Source organism: Bactrocera dorsalis, chromosome 1, assembly GCF_023373825.1.
Source record: "Bactrocera dorsalis isolate Fly_Bdor chromosome 1, ASM2337382v1, whole genome shotgun sequence".
NCBI lineage: Eukaryota > Metazoa > Arthropoda > Insecta > Diptera > Tephritidae > Bactrocera > Bactrocera dorsalis.
Window position 1 is genome coordinate 21,372,729 of NC_064303.1, and position 27,660 is coordinate 21,400,388.

Genomic DNA, 27,660 nt, shown 5'->3' on the forward strand with positions numbered 1-27,660 from the left:
ACCAGTCCGTAGGCGATAATTTTTTTTTTTAATTTTTTCGCACATATTGTATTACCCTAGTCTCCCTCAGGGTCTACTAAATAAAAACATATATACCAGGTTGCTCAATAAGTTTTGTCTTTTAGTAAGAAAAACACAATTATATGTTTCAAAATACACTTTAATATTCAGTATAATCTCCCTGAACATTAATACACTTGCTCCAACGATTCTCCAATCCGCGTTTGGGAGGTCAAGACTTACGAGTAGACACTTGGGGGCGCGTACCTTCGGACATCCCACCGAACTGGCGGGTGTTGAAGTTAAGCGTCTGTGTAATTATGTATTGGCTACGAAGCGCTTCGCCAATCTGTAGGTTCGAACAGGGAGTTCTTTTTCAATGGCATCACAAAGGACTACATCATTAGTCTACGTGTGATCTTTGATCAGCCATCCAACCTAACCTAACCAGTTTGCAAGTAATCCAAAAACAAATTTCCTCTCGCATCCCAATATAATTGGTGCCATAAACTTCTTGGCCGATTTCCGGACACGAACTCGTTTCGACTCCAGGTTCACAACACTCTTTAGCCTCTTGTTTTGATTTAGGATCATGGTGATAAACCCAAATCTCATCTATAGTGATATATCAAAAAAAAAAATTTTGTTCTAGTTTATAACGTTTTTTGGATTGATTTCAAATAGGAAAACTTATTAACAGTCAAATTTTGATCACTAAAGATGAAAGATTCTAAGTAGGATCGTTTCTGTGAAAAGCTTTAACAATGGCCGTATTTAATCTGTAGCAATTTGTTCTTTATTTTTTGCTTTAAAATTTTGGTGATTCTAGCAAAAATTTTATAGTTTCATGAATTGCAATATTCAATAATTTTTCCAAGCTTTTATCTAATTATTATGTATGTAGATTTGATTGAATATTATAAACAAAAAGAACAAATCGTAAAGTAAAAACATTTTTTACCGAAAATATTGGCCCCTAAAAGCCTGATAACTCCGATTCATTCAAAATTTTGACATGTATTATAATTGTCATTTGTTCTACGATTTTTCTTAAAAAGCATTCTTTTAGATTTTACAGGGTGTTTTATTGGTGTTGTCCTTTGAGGAACCACTAGGTGCTCACTTTAAGTATATATTTTTACCGAAATCCATATTTTATTGAAATTCCATTGAAATTGTTATTATATTCATAAAATATACATTAGTTTTTATGGAAATTCAGGAAACAATATTGCTGTGACAATAAACAAAGAGATATACCACATTTTATGCAATAAATTTGGGTACGCGATGAACAATCAGAATTTTTGTACACCGTTTACACACAATTCCATTCCAGTTACCTTGTTTTCAAAAGTTAAACGAAACATAGACTTTTAATTTCCGAAAATTCATAAAAACTTCGAATAATAGTTAAATTGTCTATGTCTAGTGGTGTTGGTGTGTTGCTTTTAAATTATTTTTTTCTTTCATTCACAAACGTTTTAGTGATCCATTGTACCCTGAACAGGATATATGTATATATGTATTAAGTTTACCAGGAGATTTCTAACATCTAGAAGAAAAGGCCGGATACCCATATAAAGTGTAAATACAGTGTCACCCATGAATCTTACAACAGAAACAAACCGTATTAAATTTTATTAATTAATGTATTACGGTTATTTATTTCATTGTATAGCAAATTTTGTTTTATTTTATCTTTATATATATAAATCTTCTGACCGTGTGCTTGTAATTGAATTTCTCCTAAACGGATGGACCGATCTTGATGAATTTTTTTGTGTGTGTTTAAGGAGATTCGAGGATGGTTTAGATTCACAATTTGGTCCACTGAAAAATGTTTCTTTAAATTAATTTTTCATTTGTAATTAATTGCTAATTTTAAATGTTTTACATTGGATCCGATAGATTGCGCTACCATCGGAGTATCCAATATTCAAACCTTAAACGTACAATAAAAAAAACGATGCCAAAGTAAAAGGCGACATCTGTCGACAAGTTTTCATAATGTGGACAGAGTTAATCGTTCTTGAGTAATAAATTTGGTGACTCAATACATTTATGGGTAGCTATAACATTTTTTCCATACCTGCTAACTATTGGAGGGGATATCTTGACAGGCAATTTAAAATTGCAAAAGGTCTGGCATAAAAAAATAGCGACATCACTGAAGTGTTGATAAAAAGGTCTATTAAAATTTGAGATATACAGAAATATTTTGGAAGCATTGCACAGAGCAATGCAATATTTAAACGGGAACGAAGAAGTACATATATGCGCACAATTTTAAACTGATTTTTCCTTAAAAATAATAAAATTGCTAAATATTGGGAATGGTAGAATAGAACTGCAATCAAATACACAATGCAATGAATTAAAACTGGCTCATTTATCATTCGATGAATAATATACCACGGGCATCCCAAAAGACTGATGGCATAACCTTGCCAGCCGATATTTTTGTCTTTCCACGCTTGAGAACCGTTTCTTAATAAGCAGTCCACTAGGCTGACAATCGATTGGACTCGATTGATTTCACTGATGTACAGCCCAAATTCAATAGTATTTTTACCCAAAAACCCAATTCTTTCTTAACGAACAAAATGCTTTTTGGTTAATTTTTTTTTTAAACTAACACAAGTTGCTTCACCAAAAATGCGATTATTCCTTAAGTAATACTTATAATCTAACCAATAGAAATCATATAGATGGTATTAGTAGTACTACCTATGTATCAGCCACAGTAAAACGTGGGCGTGTCCTCTAGTATAATTATATATTTTTAGAAATAATGGACCGCAAATAACCGCCATGTAGAATTAGTAATAATTAGATGATGATTCATTGCTAGCTGATGGGTTGAAACTCGGCATTGTCTCAATTATCGATAAAATGGATTACTTCAATTCACTCCGATTTCTCAGTTTTTTTTTTACAATTTTTTGATTCACACCCTATATGGTAATTTTTCTTATTGACATATCCGTTTAGAAAAAAACGGGCTTCATAAAAAATTTTCAGGGCTTAACTGACTTTTTATTCGAACTTTGTGAAGAAATAAATAGGTATCAGTCGTCATGAATTATCCCTTTTAATGGCCGTCTGTTAATTTGAAGTTGCGGCAATAAGTTGCGAGTCGAAACTATTGAGTTTGCCTGAATTGACGACATTGACAATGCAACAACCGCGATTGTTTCTTGTACACGAACATACGGATCTCGATGGTACGGTCTTCTTGCAATTCTTCTAGATTCGGCAAACATGTTTGCCAACCTCATATAAGCGTATCTATTCGAGGGAGTGCCACCAAAATCTCGTCTGAACTTTGAACCGCTCTACTCAAATTCTCTTTTCGGCATCACAAGCCTACACTTTTAAAAAATTTAAATAATAACCTGCCAAATATAGAAAGTAAGTCGATTACTCACACAGAAAAAAAGTTATTACCGTTTGTTTTTATAGTCTTGCAACCAGTTGCTACAGAGTATTATACTTTGGTTCACCTAAGGGTTGTACGTATCACCTTAAACTAAGCGGGATAGATATAGGGTTATATATAACAGGTGGAGCAAAAATTACCTTCCGATGTTTTTTGGAAAATGAAAAACTTTTTAAAAGTATGAAAAATTTTGATTCCGCTCGTGGATTATTTTTATTTGATCTTTTAATTTTTTTTTACATCAAGTCGATAATATGATATCATGTACATGGCTGCCGGCACAGGTGATTGTCTTTTGAGCCCTTTTTATGGAATTTTCCATCACTTTGGCCAGCACTTCCGGCGATAGGTCCTCACATTCTTGACAGATACTGTCTTTAAGAGCTGCAAGAGCCTGAGGCTTGTTGACATAAACCCACGACTTCAAAAAGCACCACAAAATTTCTCTCATTTGTCGGAGCCGTCAATAGAGGACCACTATAGCATACAAAACGAAATATGGCGTGTGTTCAAGACAATGGTGTGATCTCCGGATCGTTATAGCATTTAAATGTCATACAAATTAAGGGAGTTTTTGTAAGGTCGGTGTAACTAAAGTTAACGCTTTTTTTAAGTACTAGTATATATAAAATTTAACATGCAGCCAATTACACCCTATTATTCATTTTGGACTAATTAATAGCTTATTCAATCATGAAGGAACCTGCTCTCTTAAAAGGTTGCTCGTACAACATTTTGCAGGAAGCCTTTAAAGCATAACGGGAACGAACTATCACTTCGTACGAGTATATGAACTGTAAGCAGCTTTCAATCACTCTAGTTCTAAGAAAACGAGGGCGCACTGTGAACTCAGACTAAGAGTTGAAAGTTTGTACGCTTAGTATTTTCAGCATTTTTAAACTCTTTTAGGCAATTTTAAAGAACTTAGTAATACCTGAACATACTTAAATTATAGCCTAGTCCTAACTTTACACTTTCGATATAATAATTTAATTTCTTTTTGAATCTTATGAAATTTGCTCAATACACAGGATTACAAACTACACAGGTATTTACGTAAACATTTGATTTTTGCGTCCCAAGTAATAGCATTTAAAGGATTTTTGTAGATTTGTTGGATAATCCAATTCAACGTAATGTGCGGACACAACCACAGCAACAACAAATAAAACAAACTTGCAAAATATATCAAATATGCATGATAAAAATGCTAAGGATACTTGGGCCAATAAATATTAATGTAACTGAGGTGAAATAAGTTTCGTTATGTATTAGTGAAAACAAGCACATACACACAGACATAGCAGCGCTTAAAGGCAAATATATCCGCATAAAATGTTGGACGAAGGCAATGAATTTAGGCATGCGGACCAGCGTCAGCTCCCCCTTCCAAATCGTAGCAAAGCCTGCCGAATATTCACGTGTTCGCTTAAACACGTACAAAAAGATGCCTAAAGACATGTGTATATACTTGTATTAACCGGTGCATATCTCTTCACAGTTGGTTTACGTTGGGATAGGTGTTTCAAGTAGAGCGACACCATAATCCTTTCCAGAATAGAGTTACATGTGAAAAGGGTATGAAAGCGTGTGAGTGGAAGCAGTTGTAAGGTAAAAGACCTATACATACATATGTATATATAAAACCGTAACAAACGCTTCGTTTCGTAGCTGAAGCACCGTAAGAAAATTTGAATTTTTTTTCAACCTAATATTAAATAGAGGCAAGCAAACGTACGAAAACTAAAAAAGTTGTGCCAAAGTTTTCTGCATATAAAATGTGGATGCGGATGCAGATGCGGCTCTCGGCTGTGGCTGCGGGTGGCAGATGTTTGTGGTGTGTTGCTGGACCGTGTCAGCAGTAAAGTGATGTCTTCAATGCAGTCAAAGCATCATAAGGAGTGAAGGTGCAAAATGAAATTGGTGTGCAAAGAATGTATTTAGGTTGTTGTTGTAAAGTAAAAAGTTAAAAATATTATATACACATATTATGGTGCTGAGTTGTTGGCATTTAGCTGCCTTTGAATATTGTTTTAGTTTATTTTTCGCAATCAACCGTCTACTTAAGGATTCAGTGCTGCACATGACACATGTGTACTATATATTATACATATATATATATATATGTGTTATATACAAATATTTGCTGGCTCATCAAAGCTTAACAAAGCTTATTTTCCCAATTTTAAATATTATTTAAATTTTTTTTGTGATAAAATCTACTAAACTACAATTTTTAAAGTAGCAAAATAGTTTAGCGCTTAACTGTAAATCCAAACTAATCTATTACCTGAGTTAGTATTGATTATTAATACCTACTGATTTGACTAGTTATGTATATTGTTTCAGCTAATATTTAAAAATTAGATCGCGTAAATGGGCACCTTTAGCTTTGACAGCTAAATGCACTCTTTTTCGACATTTTCCATGACTTTGGCCAATGTTTCGGATGATTGGCGGCTGTTTCACGTCGAATGTTGGCTTTCAGTTGAGCTAAGGTCTTTGGCTTATTAGCGTATACCTTGGATTTCAAATAACCCCACAAATAAAAGTCTGGTGGCGTCAAATCTGGTGATCTCGGTGGTCAGTCAACATCACCATTTTTCGATATCAATCGCCCGGGGAAAAATGGTCGCAATAAATTGATTGTTGGTCGAGCTGTATGGCATGCAGCCCCGTCCTGTTGAAACCAGAAGTTATCCATGTCATTTTCGCGAATAATGGGTATCACAAAATCCGTTATCATGGCTCGATAACGCTCACCATTGACTGTTGTCGTGGCTCCATCATCGTCTTCGAAAAAATACGGTCCGATGATCATATTCGCGCAAACACCGCACCAAACTGTTACTTTTTGGTCGTAAAGAGGCTGTTCTTCAATTAATTGAGGATTTTCGGTGGCATAAAATCGGCAATTTTGCTTGTTTACGCCTCCATTCAACGAGAAATGTGCCTCGTCTGACATGATGAGTTTTCGCCAAAAGTCAAAACAAACAATTCAACAATTTCAGCGCGTTCTTTTGGAGTGTACTGTTCCATGGTATAAATTGTCTTCGAATGACGCTTCTAACGCGGTATGACATTAGCCGATTTGTCAGCGTTGCCAGATGGGTCAACTTTAAATGGCCTACCCTGTATCACGTCGACCTGCGGTGGAATTGCTTCGACCATTCAGAGTTGGTTTAAACGATACCATCGATAAGCCAGCCGGTGGAAGACCTGTGATGACGAATAGCGAACAAATCATGGAAAACATCGAGTTAGACCGGCATCTGGCATCGCGTGACATCGCCCAGAAGATGAGAGTTAGTCACCGAACCATTTTAACCATATGCAGAAGGCTGGATACACAAAAAAGCTTGATGTATGGGCGCCACATGATTTGACGCTCAAAAACCTTCTGGACCGAAACAAGGCCTGCGATATGCTGCTGAAATGGAACGATTTTTGAGGCGGATGGTGACTCGCGACGAAAAATGAATCACATACGACAATGTCAAAGAGAAACGGTCGTACGGTCAAATGGTCAGACGCTTAATTCTACCATCTACTGCGAACAACTGGACTGCTTGAAGCAGGCGATCGACCAGAAGCGTTCAGAATTGTCCAACAGAAAGGGTGTAGTGTTCCACCAGGACAACGCCAGACCACACATTTCGTTAATGACTCGAGAGGTTTTATCGCATCCACCATATATCCCGGACATAACGCCAAGTGATTACCACCTGTTTCTGTTCATGGCGAACGCCCTTATTGGTGTAAAGTGGAACTCAAAAGGGGCTTGTGAAAAGTGGCTGGCCGAGTTCCTCTCAAATAATTAGGGGAACTTCTACGTGGCAGATATTATGAAGTTACCGTCTAGATGGAAACAGAATTTAGAAACTCCATCTTTGAACTAAATCCGATCATTATAACACTTTTCAATCAATTATAGATTGAAATTTGTTACGTTGTCAAGACGAGGTCGCGCTAATTTCGGTCGGCGTTCTTTTTGCCATCCAACTAATGGTACTTCCGGACACCATAATCCCACTTCGGTTTATGTCTGACAATAAATGCACGAACCACTATCCACGTGCTTTTCTTTCGGAAACGAAAACTGGAAATGATAGTTATCCATGTGTCGGTCTCGCTCACCAGACGACAATGGCAGAATATTCAGCATTCAATTTAGAGGTGTGAATAACGAAGTTGACAACACATGGATTGTACCATATTCGCCATTATTGTCTAATTCACATTCAAAATTCATATCGATGTTGAGTATTGCAGTTTAATGAAATCGTGGCCAAAGTCACCAAAAGTAACGTGGCGGTTATTGGCCTTGAACGAGATGAGATCAGTAAGTATCAAATGAGTCGATACGTGTACATCAATGAAGCGTTTTGTAGGATATTTACTTTTGCGAGCAAACAAAATTGACATTGACGATTTTTTTCTCTAGTTGCGTTAGTGATCCGTTTGCGAGAACATTGCTCTCTTCGAAATTGCATTGATTTTATACATGATATGCATCGTCGAACCATTAGATCCAGCACATCCAGGTGTGTTCTCAACTAATGCATTAGAATTAATTTAGACAATCCACCCGAAAAACGACTTTAGCTTCTATTTCGTTTAAGTATTGTCGTAGTGTGAATAGTACGGTGTGTGCAACTTTTTGAGAACCATGCCAGCGATTACAATTGCTGGGACATGAAAATCACTGGAATCAAATGATGGACGTTGCGATAGCTACTTCGCACACTTTTCGCGGTGATCGTTTCGACATGTCAGCCTTCAAATCCCTGTCAATTATTGTATGAGATACGAACGAACATTCGTGACATTGCCGAAGACATTTTACATCCTATTCGCTAAGATGGGAGAATTCCGGTTCATACTTCCAGTGGTTTGATATTAATTCACTTTAAAGAAAAATTAACTTATCACGAATATTAGTGCCAACATTGGCCAAATTATCGTAACTGCGATTGCTGGAGTGCACACGCAATTTTAGCTGCCAAAAATACCGATTTGGGGACTTAAACTGGAAGATTCAAAGTCAAATTTCTGGAGGTATGCGGTCATACAAATCGATCGCTCGTGTTGACAATGAAGACGTCGCCGTGAATTATACAGTGGAATTTCTAAATTTTTTGGAGAGACTTGGTATGCCGCCGCATCAATTGCATATCAAAGTTATTATTAGGTTTCGCAATCTTCATGCGCCGAAACTGTGTAATGGAACCCGACTGATTATGACGCAGCTGTCATATACAAGGGGGTCGTATGCTTGATTCTATAAATTCATTTAAGTTCCAACGATTCGCCATTTCAGTTCGAACCTATTCAGTTTCCCGGGAAAATTGCATTTGCGATGACAATCAACACGACACAAGGATAGTCGCTGGAAGTGTGTGGCATAAATCTGGAAATGCTATGTTTTTCACACAGCCAGCTATACGTATCGGGTTCATGAGTTGGAAAACCATCTTCACTGTACATTTACGCACCGGAACTGAAACCAAAAAATGTTGTTTTTCAAGCTGCGTTACATAAAAAAAAAAAGAAATCGATAAAATTCAACTTTCTTTTCATTTCAAAACACATAATTTCACACAGGACAACACCAGCGGGGTCAGCTAGTATTATTATCCGACTATCAGACTATTTATTTTTTCATAACAAAAAACTTCTAAAAAGGTGGAACGGCTAGCGGCGGATGTGCTATTTAAACTAAGGCTTATTTTTAACCTTTGAGAAATAATCGATGTCATCTTTTAACTACAGGTGAGTTTTTGTAATAAAACAGCAGAAATATAAATCAATGAACCAAAATTTACGCAATAACTAAGCAGTAATATTACACTAATCATAAAAACGAACAAACACCTCAGTGTTTGTTAGTCACATCAATCGAATGACCAGCCCCTGGTAATAAGTTCCATAGGATTGCACGCGCATCCAATAAATAAAATCTGTGCACACAAGCATACCTTAAGGTAACTAAAGTTTATGCATATATTTTTTTATTTATTACCCAATAAATACGCGACGTAATGGCAAAATCATAGAAACCCGAGTCTTCACGCTTTTGTTTTATGTTCGCCGCAAGTATAAGCGCCCACAGCGATATAGAATAGCGGAGTCGTATTAACCTTTTACGTACACTATGTCATAACTTTTTCTGATATATATGTACATATTTGCATATATAATTATATATATTTATATGTTTACGCATATATTCTTGAACCGTTTTAGTAAAGGCACAATCTGTGGCAGTGTGCTTGGCATATAACTAACCGCTGATTTGTAAGGGCTACTCTTTTTCGATTCTCCTTATTACGCGCCACAAAAGCCTAACGGCGCTGTTTTAAAGTTGCAACTTATTTGGACACTTTTTCCTTTCCACATTATATTTGCTTGCCTCAAAATCTTATAGTTATGCCTACACAGCCAGCGTGGGGCACACGAACAAAGGCATTGAGTTACTGTTTCAATTTCTCAAAAATCGCTTGCGGATATCAAAGAAATTATAATTTTTAAACACTTCACTGCCTCGACAATGTTCTGCGACGTGCCTCCCAACCACCGTTGCCTACTTTTGGGTGCTATAAGGACATTGTGCGCTGCCAACCTTCGTCCCGGCTGAAAGCTGCCACGTCGCACTTTCTTTGCGCCTTCGCGACGTCGCCGCGGCCTTTGCCAGTTTTGGCGCTTCCGCCTTCATTAGTTTGGCATTGGCTTCGGCATAACTGTGTTACGTAGCTTTACAGCTACGATTATTGATAAATTTTTAATGTATATATATGTATATATGTATGTGTGAACTTACCATCACAGCGTTGCGTTTGAAATCCATGAAATTTTTCACCTCAGCTGCCAATTCGCGCAGCAACATGATGCCATCCTTTCGCTTCACTTCGATGTCACTGTCCTTAAAACGCTGTGAGGAGAAAAGAGCGCAAAATGAAAGCAAAAATTAGTGAAATTTTATACGCTTATGAAAATGTGCAAGGATATTAAAATTTTAACTTGATTGGCAGGATTTCAGCAAAAACTTTGATTTATCATTGATTCTCCTGCTGTTTCGGGAAATCCTTTAAGACTTTTAATGCGCGTAAGTGAGAAAAAGTATGAATATATACATAAATAGCATAAGTATTATATATCTCAGAGCCCTCATAAAAGATGAATAACAAAAATAACGCTTGAAAGTCTTCACTTTAGAAGATATTCATCAACATCAATGATCTATAAATGTTCATAAAGCTTCCTATAGCCTTCCTGTTAAACAGAAACAAAGTCGTGTAGCTCTGTCTTCGTCTATGGTCCCTATCCTCAGATCTGCATCACACATGGAATTAGTTATAATGAGCGGCTGGAAGAAATGCCCTGTTAGTACCATGTATAAGCCAGTCCGTGGAAGACCTATGGCAACGAATACCGACCAAACCGTAGAAAACATCGAGTTAGACCGGCATTAGCATCTCGTGACATCGCCCAGAAGATAAGAGTTACTCACTAAACCATTTTAAACCATCTGCAGATGGCTGAATACACAAAAAAGCTTGATTACCGCATGATTTGACGCAAAAAAATCTTCTGGACCGAATCAAAGCATGCGATGTGCTGCTGAAAGGAAATGAACTCGACCCTTTTTGAAGCGGATGGTAACTAGCGATGAAAAATGGATCACATACGACAATATCAAGCGAAAACGGTCGTGGTCGAAGGCCGGTGAATCGTCCCAAACAGTGGCCAAGCCGGGATTGACGGCCAGAAAGGTTTTGCTGTGTGTTTGGTGGGATTGGAAGGGAATCATCCACTATGAGCTGCTCCCATATGGCCAGACGCTTAATTTTATCATCTACTGCGAACAACTGGACCGCTTGAAGCAGGCGATCGACCAGAAGCGTCCAGAATTGGCCAACAGGAAGGGTGTAGTGTTCCATTAGGATAACGCCAGACCACACACTTCGTTGATGACTCGACAAATAAGCAGCTTCTTGGTGAGAAAAGAACAAGTGCAAATTTTCAGATCGATATCTCAAAAACTGTGGAACTAGGAACAGACAGAAAGACACGGCTAAATCGACTCAGCTCATCAGCTCATCATGCTGATCATTTATATACGGTATACATTTTCTAGGGTCTCCGTCGTTTCCTTCTATGTGTTCATTCAACTCTTCCCACCCCTTTTGATAATTGAAAAATGTTATGCTTTCCAAGCCGAAGCGGTCAATTAATTTTGCGTCAAATCTTAAATCAGTGAAGACGCCTCCATTAGTCCTAAATATAGCTTGGAGATAACTTTCTATTTTGTTTACTAATGAAAATTATAAAACTAACTAATTAGGCGAGTAATTGCTTAACTGGCGCACTGTGGTGTCAAACGCTGCGTACAAGTGCCACACCCATTTTGCTGAGGTGAAATGAAATTTTAGCGCTAAACATTTCAGCCGCACGCTGGGGCATTCATGTCACGTTAAACTTATTAAATATGCCCAGACAGAGAAAATCACCAATTTGTCTGAGCATTTCGCAAATTATTTATTTGCACTCAAAGTTTAAACTTCCACTGTTGTTGTTGTAACGCATAATAATATCTTAAATCCTCCCGTGTCTAAACTTGCAGACGAGCCTAATGATTTCAGTTGAATTTTTCGATTATTGAAAATTGCCTTGGGATTATTTGAGACGTCACTCAACTCAACAGCTGTGAGGCGTTTTTAGGCAGTTGGTTATTTGAGTGGTTATGTATATGTTTGTGTAGTTATTCAACTTTGCTTTGTGCAATTTGAAATTACCTCATTGCAATTGTCTTCCATACTAAAAAGTTTAAACAAAATCTGCACTTTATTTCTACTCAACGCTCAAGTCAACCCAATATGTGAACTCCTTACTCCAGTTGAGTTGAATTACCCAGCAGTATGAGTAAAACTCTACCTCTACACTCTCTCTGTCTTGCACTGCGCCAGGCTATAGAAAGAGAATTGGGTAGCTAAAGAGCGCTAGAGGGATTGTCATAATAACTCCTTGGTTGGAGTGGTTGTGGCGCTGAAGATTTGCAGGTACCTCAACAAGCTCATTACTTTAACACTATGCATATATAAATATATACATTTACTGTGTAGAACGCTATACGAAAATATATCGCTTTATTATTGTGCCATGCAGCATAACTGTATTCCCACATTCATTCAATCATTTTACTATGTTTCTCCCTGCATTCACAGCTCTTCGCTATACATACAATGCGTAAAACTCTTTTGCTGGCAGTTGGGAAAAGTTTTCTAATTAATTCACAAAAAATTTTAATGGAAATGAAACCGGCGAAACTAAGTGTACGCATGAATGGTGCGTGCATGAGTAGGCGTCTACACACGCTCACATTTTGCGTGAGTATATTAGAAGTAGGAAGTTCACTTGAAACTGTGAGTCTGCCACATAAAGGTGTCATTATTCATAAAATACAATATATTAACTTAAAAAAAAATTTAAAATTTAAAATCTCCCAACTGTTTTCGAAGAGGTGGTTCCGTGATAGTTGCTGATGTTGTGATAATAATTTTACTATTACTATAATTTTCATTTTGCTAGATTTTTTTTCAATATCTGACTTCAGTATCGTCATCATAATCAGCAAAAATAAGTATGTAGCTATATTACGCATAATTAAATCCGACGAGTGACATTTGAAGTGTCATGGGCGAAGTAGAAAGCGAAAAAAGTAAGTTAAAAGGTTTGTAAAATCGTTCTGCCTTCAGTGATTTTATTTTTTAATTAATTTCGTAACAAAAATATGCCATTACAAATACACATACCCAAATACCCTCACATACAAGTAAATAGACGAGTTTTAGATAAGACCGTAGAAGGAGCGTAGAGAAGCCAACTCAACGCCTTGGTGGAGCTAGAGATAAATCTGTGACAGCATAAATATATTTCGCACAGCATTGTAGTCATTATTGTCATTTTCATCATCAACATAATCATCTACATAATATTTATTGTAAAGATGACTATCAACGACGCAATGTTACGTATACGACCCGTACGCCATACTACTGACACTTGCATACCAACCAGTGTCAGCTGAATCTGCCTGCTGCGTTGCCACCACCATTGCATCTCTCTCTCTTCTGCTCTCACTGCCAACATTTACATTCTCTCAAGTTCTATGCAGCAATGTCGATGTGAAAACTTTTCTTGAAATTTCTACTTTTTTTTTATTTGTTTTGCAACTGCTCCTATCACAAATGGTTTTCTGTTGTAACTGTGTATGGGTGTGTGTGTGTGTGTGTGGTGCCAGAACGACAGCAGCCAAGCAGTTATGCATAAGAAAAGGAGACAATGCAACCAAGTGCATACCAAGAGATAGTAACTAAAATGTGGCATCTCCAACGGAGTAACACATTCTTTAATTTGAAGTTCTTTCCAACGCATTACTATTTCTGTACCGTTGCCTTTTTCATCAGGCTACCTGGGCTATGGCTTTAACTTTTGCGCCTCCTTCGTCTTTAAGTAGAATAGGGCGCTGGTTGCGATTTGCGTTTTCTTGCTGCTTCGTTTCGATATCTCTACTGTTTTTCTTCAGTTTGGTTGTGTTTGTAATGTCACGGGATTTCGAAGGCTCTTTTTGTACTATGTATGTTAGGGTGGATCTTGAAATTCGGCTCGATCGATTTTTCGTTTATTTCCTCACGCTCAATCAGTAGTATTATGATCAAACAGAGCTCATAAGTCATGCAGTAAAGAAAAATATTAAAAGCTTATAAGAGTGAAGGCAAAATTAAAAATTGGTCCACTCTTCTCTGTTACAAGGGGTTTTGTGTAAAATTTTTGTGCCTTCAGCTGGAGCATGGCTCCAAGCAAATATTTAGACCACTGCATCGCTGAGCCAACTGTCGATAGCATTTTCTCAATTACCATATCTACAAGAAGGTAGAACCTAAACGGAATTGTTGTACTAGAAACTTCTAAGTTCTTTCACGAAAATACGATGAAAGTCAGTACAGAGCCATAATCCATAAAACGAGAATTGTGTCGAAGTTGTTAAGTTTTCCAGAAAAAGAACAAGGCATATTACTAATAAGAGAACTCAATTGTAGACCAGAATAGATACCAAACGACAAATCAACATACATTTGGTTGGTTGGCTGAGCTAATGAGCCACGCTTAGATCAGTTTTTGTCCTTCGCGATTCGTACATAGATGGAGTGTCGTTGCATACAGTAGCTCATGAAGTGTAGAATTCTTTCTGGATGCCAGCGCTTAACGGGAATTTCAACAGAATCCCAAATACTTGAAGCATTTCCTTTCCCATGCGGAACGAGTGCAAATAAGAGACTCTCCACTGTTTGCCTAGTATTTGTCTCTTCGTTTAGTCGGCCCCATTCTGTCTGTGTAGCGGCGGGAGTATTCCAATCATATATAAACAGTACCAGATTACCAGTAGGAACTTTGTGCATTTTACTGTTCTACATATGATATTTGAAGGTTTGCATCCCAGTAAATTCGCACTCCCGAAGATGGGAGTAACCAAAAAAGGTGCTTGTGTTTGTCCTAGTATTGGGAACGACGTTTCTTGTGCCGACCAGCGGTCTTAGTATCGATCCTTAAGCCCACGGCTCGATTCGATGAAGGGCCACATCGGTTGACTCAGGACCGTTACGGGAACACTGCTACGGCTGGCGGCTAATAAGAGTAACCTGTTCCAGTCACTTGGCTGGAGTTGTGGGTTGTACCGATCCGGTCGGCACTGGAGACGCATCCTCCAGTGCGTACAAGTGAACGCACCCAAACTTTGGGCGCTCCAGCTAGGCCCTAAGTTACCGGGGTTGGCGGTCAGCAGGTCGCGGATAGCCAAACGGCCTGTCGTAGCAGGTTAGTTGCGAAATAAGTTAAATCGAATAAGCAATCCCCGACGATCAGCGGCAGGAGTGGAGCTTTGGATATCAGGTCGACAAACCAAACTCTAGTGGTATTTTTTGCACACGAGATTGCTACCATTAAGGTGGCGGGAGATCTCCTGCGCTGGAGTACAGGCTTCTTTAAAGAACACACTATCCACTCAGACTGATTTGAACTCACTAACAGTGTGCTTCTTGACTACATAAGGAATGCGTAACTTCGCTATCAGTGGCATTGAGTCACTTTAAGTTACGACTAGTATGGATGTCAAGCCACGGAAGCAAAGGTAATTGCAAAGCTGAGTTCCTGACATGATAAGGCATTGCAACTCCACTAGCCGTAGAATGGGAACTGGTCGGTACTTTTTTCGAGAACTCCAGTCCGCTCTTGAATTGTGAGCTCTTCGCTCTTCCTAACCTAAGTTATTGGCAAAACTAAGGAAATTTGGTGAACAAAGTTTTTAATATTTTATATCAAATAAATTTACTAGACAATTGATAAAATGTAAAAGGGAAAGTATAGAAGTTATTCACGCGAGCTCCCTTTTGGATAAAGTGTATAAAATGAGCCACTCCGATAACTATGAACATATTCTCCTAGTTTTTAAAGTTTTCTTTCGTTAAAGACAAATCCGCTAATGAAACGTTCCGTGAGATTAATGTTGTTTTGGGGGATGGACTCTATCACTTCGAACTGCGGAGGAATGGCTTCGATGATTCAGAGTGGGTGAAAACGACTCCATGGATAAGCCAGCCGGCGGAAGACCTGTGACGACGAATACCGATCAATTCATGGAAAACATCTAGTTAGACCGACATGTGGTATCTCGTGACATCGCCCTGAAGATGGGAGTTAGTCATCGAACCATTTTAGACCATCTGCAGAAGGCTGGATACACAAAAAAGCTTAATGTTTAGGTGCTGCATGACTTGAAGCAAAAAACCTTCTGGACCAAATCAATGCCTGCGATATGCTATTGAAACGGAACGAACTCGACCCATTTTTGAAGCATATGGTGACTGGCGAGTAAAGAGGAATCACAATATCAAGCGAAAACGGTTGTGGTCGAAGGCCGGTGAATCGTCTCGAATAGTGGCCAAGCCGGGACTGACGAACAGGAAGGTTTTGCATGTGTTTGGTGGGATTGGAAAGGAATCATCCTCTATGAGCTGCTCCATCATATAACCCGGACATAGCGCCAAGTAATTACCACCTGTTCCTGTCCATGGTGAACTCTCTTGTTGGTGTAAAGTTGAACTCCAAAGAGGCTTGTGAAAGAGGCTTGTGGCTGTCCGAGCCCTTCGCAAATAAGGAGGGGGCTTCTACGAGGGGGGTATTATGAAGTAGCCGTCTAGATGGATCACTGTAACACTTTTTATAAAGCTTTGAATAAAGAGCTAAAAAGCGGAAGGGAGATATTTGACAAACCTATGCAATGCCTTGTAGTGATGCAATAATAACAAATTTCCATTGATTTATGGGAAACAAATTCTTACATTTTAATTCATTACTTTCTTGGTGCCTTTTTATGGTATTAATTAGCCGCATTGCTGAATGAGGTGTCGATTGCCTTTGGGCTTTTAATAAATGCTTCATATCGCCATGTTTAGGCGCCAGCATTGTTTATTGAAATTTATGGCTAATTTATGAGAGCTTGATACAAGGCACTGAGGGTACAATAGCTAACAAGAAATTTTCAATTTAACCACGTAGCATGTTGCAACTCCACTGGGAGCGTGTTCTTCTGGTCTTGCTTTATTTAAAATATACGAGATTGCTCTATTCGCATACATACATACATACATACATACATAAACTGTTTTATGAGCAGCTTGCTGCCGAATGCAGAGTGATGCAAAAAAAATTGTAGCTGACTATGAAACAACAAAAAGCTGAAAGAGTACAACAACAAATCTTTAAAAAATATTTTCAACGATTCAGGGAAGCGACAGCCACAAATAATGCAATGAAAGTGCCGACAAGAGGTCGGCGTAGCACAAGAAATGAAAGCAACTGGAAAATAACACACACAAAAAATATCAGGAAAAAGAGACGACGTAGTGAGAACATCAGCACCATTAACAACAAAAACAGAAGTGGCAACACCAGCGCTGGCAACGGCAAAGTGCAACTTCAACCGCAACAAGCGCAACGGAACGCAAGACAGCGCAACGGTACACGGCGCAGCTAACCACAGAAGATGAAGGCAAAAAGCGATCACCAGCACACACTACCACACAAATAGCAAGCACACACCATCGCACCTATAACAGAAACCCACCGCAGCGCCGAATTGCACAAACCAACAATAACAGGGAGATTTTGCTGCCGCTCCACGAAATGGGAGTTGCTTGCCACACACACATTTTCTTATGCGTCAGTGCGTTGCATGTGGCAAGTGAAAAAGTTTTCCTATTCCCTGGCTAACACCACACAGCGAGCGAAGTATGCATACTCCGAGCCGAGGCTGCGACGAGCGAGTAAACGAGCAAGGTGTTGCCTTGGGTGCGAGGCGTTGAGGCGACGCGGCAGCGAACAACCGCAACAGAAGACGACACGCTGCAACCGCAAGCTATAAATGTGTGCGTACGCTGAAGTATGCGCATTGTTTTTGCTTTCGCTTTTGTTGTCACACACACACACACACACAAATTTCCGCGTAATGCAATAAATATGTGCTTAAGTGCAATTGTTGGTATGCGTCTAAGTATATGTGCCGTATATATAACTGCCTCGCAGTGCGTATGAATATGAGCCGCGAGCAAGTACTGTTGCTAACGTTGTTGCTGTTGTTGTTGTTGTTGATGTCAGTTGCAATCCGAAGCAGCCATAGCTGCAACAACAATAGAAATAAAACGAAAAGCTACAAAACACTTAAAAAAACAATCGCAAAAAAGACACAAATATATGCCAGCAATGGCAACAACAACAACAAAAAAGTATTGCAACACATTCGTGTAAGCAGGAATACACATTTAGCGAAGTTTTAACGCTCCTTGCAGCGCAAATAAACTCAAAGTGGAGCAAGGACGTGCGTTGGTGTGACACCCGTTACACATACACATACATAACTTATATATATTTACTTCGTAGTATGTATAATATATGCACATTTGTTGCTTATATATAAGCAGCAATGTTATAGAGAAAACTGTATCTGGGTAAATTTGCGCGAGGCACCCATTTCGCCATTAAGTTATTGTGTTATTATGTTGCTCATACGTCCCACCCAACACACTACTTGCTTAGTGAAGATCAAAGCGTGCTAAACTATGAACATGCATAAGTTAAAGGTGCCAATATTTGATAGTTTCGATGAATATTTTTATGCTCTAGCAACATGTTACTATAGAGTATAATAGTTTTGTTCACCTAACGATTGAAAGTATCATTTAAAACTAAGCGAGATAGATATAGGGTTATATATACTTGTATATAACTCCACCCTCTGATAAATTTATCGAAATCGGACTACGGCGATGCCTATTTTCTATACAACACAAGCTGAAATTCCATTTGAAACGTTCACTGTTCACTATACAATTCAAGGATGATTATTATATTGGATAGTCGAAAAAGTCTTTTCGTATTTTGTCATTAGATGACATTGCAGTCGTATATCTCCAAGCTATATTTGGCCACGAATGAAATTTTTGAAGTTTACAGAGACGATGGATGTTATATCAGCTCATATAGCACAACAATGGTTCGCTCGCTTCCATTCTAGAAATTTCGAAATTTCGATTTATACTGATGGAGTAATGTCTCCAGCGGAAAAATAGCAAAAAGTGGTCGACCGAAATGGTATTTATTTTTTTTTTTTTTATTAGTATAAATATAAAGAGAAATAAGTTGAAGTTCGATTATTGAAATCTGGTAAATAGTTGTGTTAAGTGAAATATTTATTTATGTTACCACTTTTTGGGTCTGCGAGCCATATTTACCATAGAAGGTGAGTGGGGCACTCCATTTAGTTTATTCAATTTATTGGTTATATTATCATCCGACTGCATTCGTTCGTGCTCCTTTAAGATGACATTAATGTTAACTAACGAAATTATCAGTCATTTTCTGACATTTAAGTTTCCGAGGAAATTCACCATACTTGGCCACTGAATATATCCGAACAGATAAAGTAAAAATGTATTATCAAATTCTTTTTTAAACAAAGTTATCAGAAGGAGCTTCATTTTGAGACCAAAATCTTGAAAACAATTTAAGGAAAAGTCGCGAAATGTTAGTAGTTAGTTCAGGTTAGATGGCTGATCCTTCAGCATGACGAAGGGATTACGCCTAGAATGTTATGTTCAACCCTTTATGAAACCAGAGAAAAGAATTCCTCTGACTGGATATTTTGAATCAATAAAGCGCCCTGAACCCATCACAAATCTGCATAGATGTTTTATTTCTATTTCACTTGGATGTCTGAAATTATGAGATTCGTGGTATTTTTGCTTTGTTCTGGCAAAAGCGATTCTATCTCATTCTCCTCCTTCCGCCTTTCTTCTTCCTCTTTACCCTAGGTTAGAAGAAGCCTTGATAGTTAACCCACGCTTGCTGGTTGCTCTGGTCTGAAGTCCAAAAGCCCAGCCGTGAAGCCTTCCGAACTTATTGAGACTGAAGTACCTGTCCTAGCAATCTCCTCAGCCTTAAGCAAACCAAACCAATCTAATCTCAAAGCACCTCGAAGCTAACGGTAACGGTAAGGAGCCTAGACATCCATTCACTACTGTTGAGCGCTCAGCCAGCGAACTTAAGGCAAATATTCATGCCCTGCTATTAGAGTGGATAGTAATCGCTCTGAAGAAGTAGATCTATAGTTAACTTTATTGTAGTCGCATCCGCTTGGAAGACGCTGCAGTGGTCAGAAGAACAAAAATGGGGGCTGATATAAATATTCCAATTGTATACTCCTCCACTAATCTTCCGAACAAGCTTTCATCCATTCGTAAAAAAGACCGTCCTCCAGCAGGTTTTTTCCTTCCATGCCTCCCTCGATGATATGTGAGCTGCGAAGCGACTGTCAGAGCGAGGCTTGGTGACCTGGTAATCTAAATGTCTTGGAATGAAGTCAAAGTGCACGAAGATAGGTATACCATATTATTATGGTATAGGTATACCATATTATTATGGTATATAGTGCGGGTATACCGCATTCATATGGTATACCTATACCATAATAATATGGTATACCCAGATTGGTACAATGGTAGCACTGTAGCTAAAATTGGTAGTCTGACTTAGGGAATTTTTATTTATGGCGCGATCTCTTAATGATCCGGAAGATCTTAGAGCTCCCAAACGACTCCGTGTTTATCAAACGCATGATAATGCATAAAGGAGAAATCAAAAATGCAAAAGTTCTCAACCCAAGGTTGCCGATAATCGTAAACGATATTCGAATTTCAATTTCCGATTCATCTCAATTTAATAATTAGCAAATCATAAGGTTAATACTTGAGTACCTATTGTCTGAGTTTTGGATTTTAAGTCATCGTAGTAGGTAAAAATAAGAGACAAATGACCGAATATAACTGATTCAAAACGACAACCGTATTCTTAGGCTATTAGGGACTACAAGGCCACAGATTAGTACTCTGACTTATGTCTATAGTTCCTTTCAGCTAATAGTAGAAAGCCGACCTTTTTAGACCTTATTCGGCTTGCCGGTATTTATATACTTTGACAAATAGGAAAGTAGAATTACTGCTGAAGTGGGCTTTGATGGTCTCTGGTTGGTGCCAAAGATGGCTACAAATATCTCAGCTTTAAATATTAGCTGCTACCGATTTGGCAGTCCCTGGCTGGTTAAAAGTATGTGTTCATTTCTTTCATCATGGCTGACATGAGAGGTCTGATAATTGCATTAACTGAGTGTCGTATGAAAACTGGCAGCCCTTGCTTTCTTTGTTTCACAGGCTGATGAATTTAGGATCACCTTACCACTAGTTTATTCAAATACTGTGCTGCTGTATATACTATTCTAATAAGGACTTAAGTATCATATTCTTGTAACGTTTATGACAATTTTTTTCATAATGAGGCGGAAAATCAAATTTTGCACGCACATTTTGCAAATAGCTCTCAAATATATATTAAATATCCCCATTTCTACCATGTCATGTCCTGACAATTAACTGTCAACCCATTGAGATTCATTACCCCGAATGGTAATGGGTGTCATTTGAAACGTTGCCTCGTCTTTGTCAATGTCTTCTACATTTTCCAAAGCTTTGATAACGGTACTGCTTGGTAGAGAGTTGAGCAACTTCGTCATGCTTACATGTAATGGTGTAGGTGGCGCTGTAATTTGAGTGCTGCCGTCCGTCCTTCGCATAGTTGTCGCAATGATTGTTGCTCGTTTTCACGCTGCTGCTATCTCGAATGCATGGAATGTATGAAGTACCTGTGTAAAATCTTAATTTTGTTGAAAATGCATTCATATCTCCATTAAAATCTAATTAGCACATTGCATCTTCATTGCGACGCGACAGACACACTTACTTGTGGCAGGTTGACTGCGGCATACGGAAAGCACTAAACAGCTTCAGGTGTGCTGCTGTATACGTGTTCTCAAATATGTGTATGAGTGTGTGTGTAGTTGTGTAAGAGAACGGCGCAGGTACAAGTTTGGGCTGCATGTATTTTAATTCTGTTGGGTTGAAAGGACTTGAAAGCTGCTCAGGGTGCCCGCTTTTCAGGTGCAGGCTGGATACTATCGTGCTGCCTGCCGGAGAGCTCGCTTATGGACTACACACACAAACGCATATATACATAGCTGTGGAAGAGATTTAGTGCAGCATTGAGTCCTTGTAGTTGGTGCTGCAGCAACTGAGATTCCTTATGGTTACCAGCAATGACAGGTAAGTTGCCACAACTGTCGGCCAGCTACTTCGCAGGCGTGTGCGCTTGTGTTGGCCGAGACATATTAACTCGTACTTACAGCGACGAGTATGCAAGTGCGCTCCGATCAGAGCTGGGACTTTTGATGCCATTGGATTTGCCGATACACATTGGAATAAAGCCAAGTCGGAGCTCTCTGTGTGTGTGGCAATCAATGTGGAGTTTGGGCTTGCCTGACTTCTTATGAGGTAGCCATTTAGTCGCTCGGCGAGCTGGTTCATTGTTGGAACCGGTTTAAGTGAAAATTCTAGAAGAATGTGTTGGCCGTCAGAAAGGTGTAAAATCCTTTGGGCACTTACCGTTGGTTGCCAGCAGCTGCCGAGCAGCGTGTCAGCAGCATGGCAGTGAGTAGAAGCAGCAGAGTGCCATGAGCATGGCATGGAAAATGGATGACAGAAAATCTCCAAGATAAATGCTTTGTGGGTAAGGGAGGCAATGTGGTATAAGTGTGCGGGCTTTACGTTAATGAAACTACAAAATAATGTTGTGAAGTGCAGGCTAAAGGGAGTTGTGAACGAAGTTCAGGGAATATATTTAAATAAAATTGGAAAGGAGTTGCTAGAAGAGCATTTAACAAGCAATGTGAGTTTTAAGGAAATAATTGCGTGTGCGTCGCAGAGTTAACGAAGCTTAGTTCTACATTTTGCATTTTTTCTTTTACTTTTTATCTCATAAGCAGAATCCTGTCAGCGGTACCTTTGGAGAGTTGTTACCTTAACAAACCTCGGAGTCCAAATTTCTAAACATTTATAATAAATGGTAGAGCTGAAGTAGTACGCTTATTAAGAAAAGTCTCTACTAGTTACACACAGTCGCCCTTAATTATGCGTTAAGAAATCATACTAGTTTTTGGTATTCATCAGATTTTCGAAGGTAAAACGCCTTATTGCGCCATCTAACCGACCTTGAAATGTTAGGTCTTCCTTCCTCCTTTTTGTCTTTTGACGCTACAGAGCTCGTATCTGACAATACATTTTTAAAAGGTCTTGACATAACCTTCAAAACGACGCTATGCATGATTAGTTTGGATATTGCGTTCAACAGAAATGCAAACATGGAGTTCACTAGAGAAACGTTCCATGAAATTAATGGTGTTTTGGGGGATGGTACTATATCACTTCAACCTGCGGAGGAATGGTTTCGACGATTTAGAGCGGATGAAAACGACACCATGGATAAGCCAGCCGGCGGAAGAACTGTGATGACGAATGCCGATCAAATCATGAAAACAATCGAGTTAGACCGGCATGTGGGATCTCGTGACATCGCCCAGAAGATGGGAGTTAGGCACCAAACCATTTTAAAACATCTGCAGAAGGTTTTGTATCCAACCAAATAGCTTGATGTTTGCGTGCCGCATGATTAGATGCAAAAAAACATTATGGACCGAATCAACACCTGCGATATGCTGCTGAAACGGAAGGAACTTGATGCATTTTCGAAGCGGATGGTGACTGGCGACAAAAAATTAATCACATACGACAACATAAAGTGAAAACAGTCATGGTCGAAGGCCGGTTAATCGTCCCAAACGGTAGCCAAGCCGGGATTGACGGCCAGAAAGGTTTTGCTGTGTATTTGGTGGGATTGGAAGGTAGTCATCCACTGTGAGTTGCTCCTATATGGTCAGATGCTTAATTCTACCATCTACTGCGAACAACTGGACTGCTTGATCGACCAGAAGCGTCCAGAATTGGCCAACAGGAAGGTTGTAGTGTTCCACCAGGACAACGCCGGACCACACACTTCGTAGATGACTCGTCAGAAGCTACGGGAGCACGGATGTTAGGTTTTATCGCATCCATCATATAGCCCGAACATAGCGCCAAGTGATTACCACCTGTTTCTTTCCATGGCGAATGCCCTTGTTGGTGTAAAGTTGAACTCAAAAGAGGCTTGTGAAAAGTGGCTGTCCGAGTTCTTCGCAAATAAGGAGGGGGGCTTTTACGAGGGGGTATTATGAAGTTGCCGTCTAGATGGCAACAGATTATCGAACGAAACGGTGCATACTTGTATTTGAACTAAATCCGATCACTGTAACACTTTTTATAAAGCATTGAATAAAGAGCAAAGAAGCGGAAGGGAGTTATTATATGTAAAACTAGAAAATTAAAAAATTCTCAAATGTCTTATGAACATAAGGTAGGGGGGTTTAAAGATAAATTTGTAGTAAAAAAAGTTAGGTTTCCTCAGAGACAAATGATTTCTGCCTGCCTTTTATACCAATTTTTGGAAATCTCTACACCTTCTTGATGGAATAATGAATAGATAAAAATATGCTTTTGTGGTTACCAACTTTTTAGTACCCACAGTTGTAGAAAATTATCCCGTTTCGGATCACCTTATCGTCCAGGATGACTCAGCAAGTGATACAAAGTCATTTACTAGCGAATCGATCGAACTTAGTACTTCCTTACTGACTTAATTCATCTACAAACCTAAGCAAAACTTAAACAAAGTTATGAAATTTCATACCTTTCACATAGGTGCGCGCCATCAGCCACTAATTTAGAGCAAATGGCTAGAAAAGGAAATTTTCATAAGCGACTGCCAACATAGAGTCGAACTATTGAATTACAATGTGGGGTTCTCAGACACCCAAAGCCTGTTAGTCAACTTGTCAGTTTGCGCACAAGCGGACAAGTCCGAAGTGCAGTGCAAGGAGTGGCTAGCGAAATGCGAGCATGCGAGGACAGCAGACCGACAGTGCAGACAAGAGGCATCCTACCAGGCCAACACTCAACACTCGCCATTCACCGTTCACCATTTGCGCGTCAAAGTGTTTATTTAAGCGCACCTACAGAAAGATGACACTCTACACTCATGTATCTACGTGTATTTATATGTGTATGTGTAGGTAGATGTATCTCTGCGTATGCGTGTCAATGTAGTTTTGTGACTTTTCTAAGCAACCAGCGTCGAGCCCTCACTTTATTTATGTTTGTTGGTGCGTTCATATGCTCTTATGTTATGCGAAACCGTGTCAACTAACAACTGCGAATGTGCCACACACATACACAAACACGTTTATACTCACACTCTATTGTACTCATCTATGTGTGAGTGCTTGTGTTGGCGCGTGCGTCGCCAGCTATTCATTTACCATTTGTTTAACATTTTATTACTTTTTCTTTTAGTGTTTTTTGTGTTGTTTTTCGAATGTTTTTCTAAAGCATCTTTCAGCTTTTCATCTATTCACTTTTCTCTCTACAACTATGAAGTATTTTTCTTTCGTTTTTGTTTTTGTTTCGTACACATTTGTGTTCGCACTTGCAATGGTGTCGTTCTTCATTCATATGTGCGCGCTTATGCAATGCGAGTGTTGTAGTTGTTGCTGTCACATCCGCTCGATTCTCGTTGTAATAAATTGAAGGACAACCAACTGTCAAATGAAAAATTGCGACCATGTAACATTGTTGAGTTGTTGAGTTAACGAAAAAGAAGAGAAACAATCTACAACGACGGAAGCTGGGACTATGTACATACATACATATGTATATACAATGCACATACATATACATACATATGTATACATAATGCATAAACACATACCTACAGCAAACACGCACATTTACTGAGGAGTAAAATGGCAACCAGAATTAAAATGGTGCGTCGTACTTCTGACATAATGAATTTATGCGGACTCGCTCAGACGTTAGGAACTTAAAATTGAATAAACGTTTGACCAAACGTATGAGCAATTTATCAAAAGTGCGTAAATATACTAGAAAAGTGAGATAAATTCTATTCTATTTTGAGGTGAAACTTATTTAGACTTAACTTGTAGTAAGTTAGAATGGCTGCAGCTTTCTAACTTACTACAAGTTAAGTCTAAATAAGTTTCACCTCAAAATATTATAGTATAGAATTTATTTCTATGTTACTCAAAAAAATTCCGTCACGTCATAATAATGAAATAATTTTGAACTTATGGCATTTGATTTTTCACTATCATACCTAAGCTCAAGTACACTAGAGAACATGTTTCCATTCAATTTTGAAAAGAAAACTCACACAGTGACAGATATATCCGATAAAGAGTCTGCAAGAATAATGAAAAATATATGGGAGCTAGTGTATTTCGTGTACCGATTTCCTATATTTTCTCTGAATTTCATAAAGAAACCTCAGATAATGACGAAAATATAAGATTTAAATTCAAGAGAAAATTTCAAAATCCTTATCTTTATATATAAAAATCTCGTGTCACGTTGTTTGTCCGCGATGGACTCCTAAACTACTGAACCGATTTTAGTAAAATTTAGCACACTGTGTCCAGTTGTACAATATAAACAATTCATAAATTAAAAATACAGTGAAAGCTCAATTTTATCTCTTTTAGTCACAAAAGTACAATGTTAGAAAGACACACTTTCTGAATTTCGTTAAGATATTTTACATATTGATCAATATATATGGTTTGGAGTCGATCGGAATTTCGAAAAATTTTATATTATATTAGCTATATGGAAGCGTACAGGGGTTCTGGACGAGTTTTTATACATTATTTTCAGAAAAGATTGAGGTTGAGATTGAATTTTATTTCAATATGTTTTACTGATTAACCAGTATTTTCGATAAAAAATCGTTACTAGGCACCGAGAACCACATATTACCTATATAAGGCCTTACAAGCTCAGAGCTTCAAAGATTTTAATAACTTTTTTTTTTAATATAAGATGTAGGTAGGCGTGGTTGTATTGCATTGTATACTATCCTATTTTGAAATTTGAATATATAAACGTGAGAGTTATGTTGAAAGTGGTTGAGTTGTTTCTGAGTGATGAAAATTTGCTTCAAAGTGCGCGGCGCCACGATAGTTATTCAGTGTTTACAATCTTTAAATTTTAAATACTAATCTTTTCGTGGTTTCTTTAGTTAGCTACCAAAGCTTTAATAGTTTTCTGTATAAGCTTTATATGGAGACTAAACTCATTATGGAGACTTTTCCTTTGCGAGTTTGTTTGATATAAGTAGTTTAAATAGTTTCTGAGATGTCGTTCCAAGCAGCGATTTCAACAGCACTTCATAAATTTTCGTTTAATTTTACGTTTTTTTTATTATATTCGTAGCTGTGATCCGATATCACCGATATCCAATACCAACCTTCTGCTAAAGTTTCATTAACAACATTTTACGTACGGATCGACAAACGATCGGATAGACAAACATCTAAAAATGAAATCGTCACATCATTCTGATCATAGATATATATTTATACTTTATTCTTTAGAACATGTTTGCGACATGCTAATATCAACAAAGGATGCTCTCGAGATTTTAATTATATATCTCACACATTGACCGATATTCATACTGTAACTTAAAAATGTATGTTGATTGAAATCAGTCGAGCGGGTCTCAAGATATGTTATTTCATCATGCCACGACAATCGTCCAAATTTGACTACATA

General features: G+C 38.3%; 1 protein-coding gene and 1 long non-coding RNA gene across 3 annotated transcripts in view; one reads left to right on the plus strand and one right to left on the minus strand.

The window, feature by feature from the left end:
• LOC125780225 (uncharacterized) overlaps nt 1–27,660 on the plus strand; it is a 341,973-nt gene that overhangs the window by 239,046 nt on the left and 75,267 nt on the right. The window lies entirely within an intron of this gene.
• LOC105225690 (voltage-dependent calcium channel subunit alpha-2/delta-3) overlaps nt 1–27,660 on the minus strand; it is a 105,527-nt gene that overhangs the window by 19,728 nt on the left and 58,139 nt on the right. For both annotated transcript variants that reach the window (XM_049461701.1, XM_049461694.1), the window contains exon 4: nt 10,263–10,373. In XM_049461701.1, the coding sequence (XP_049317658.1) occupies nt 10,263–10,373 (111 nt within the window). The remainder of the gene's footprint in view (nt 1–10,262; nt 10,374–27,660) is intronic.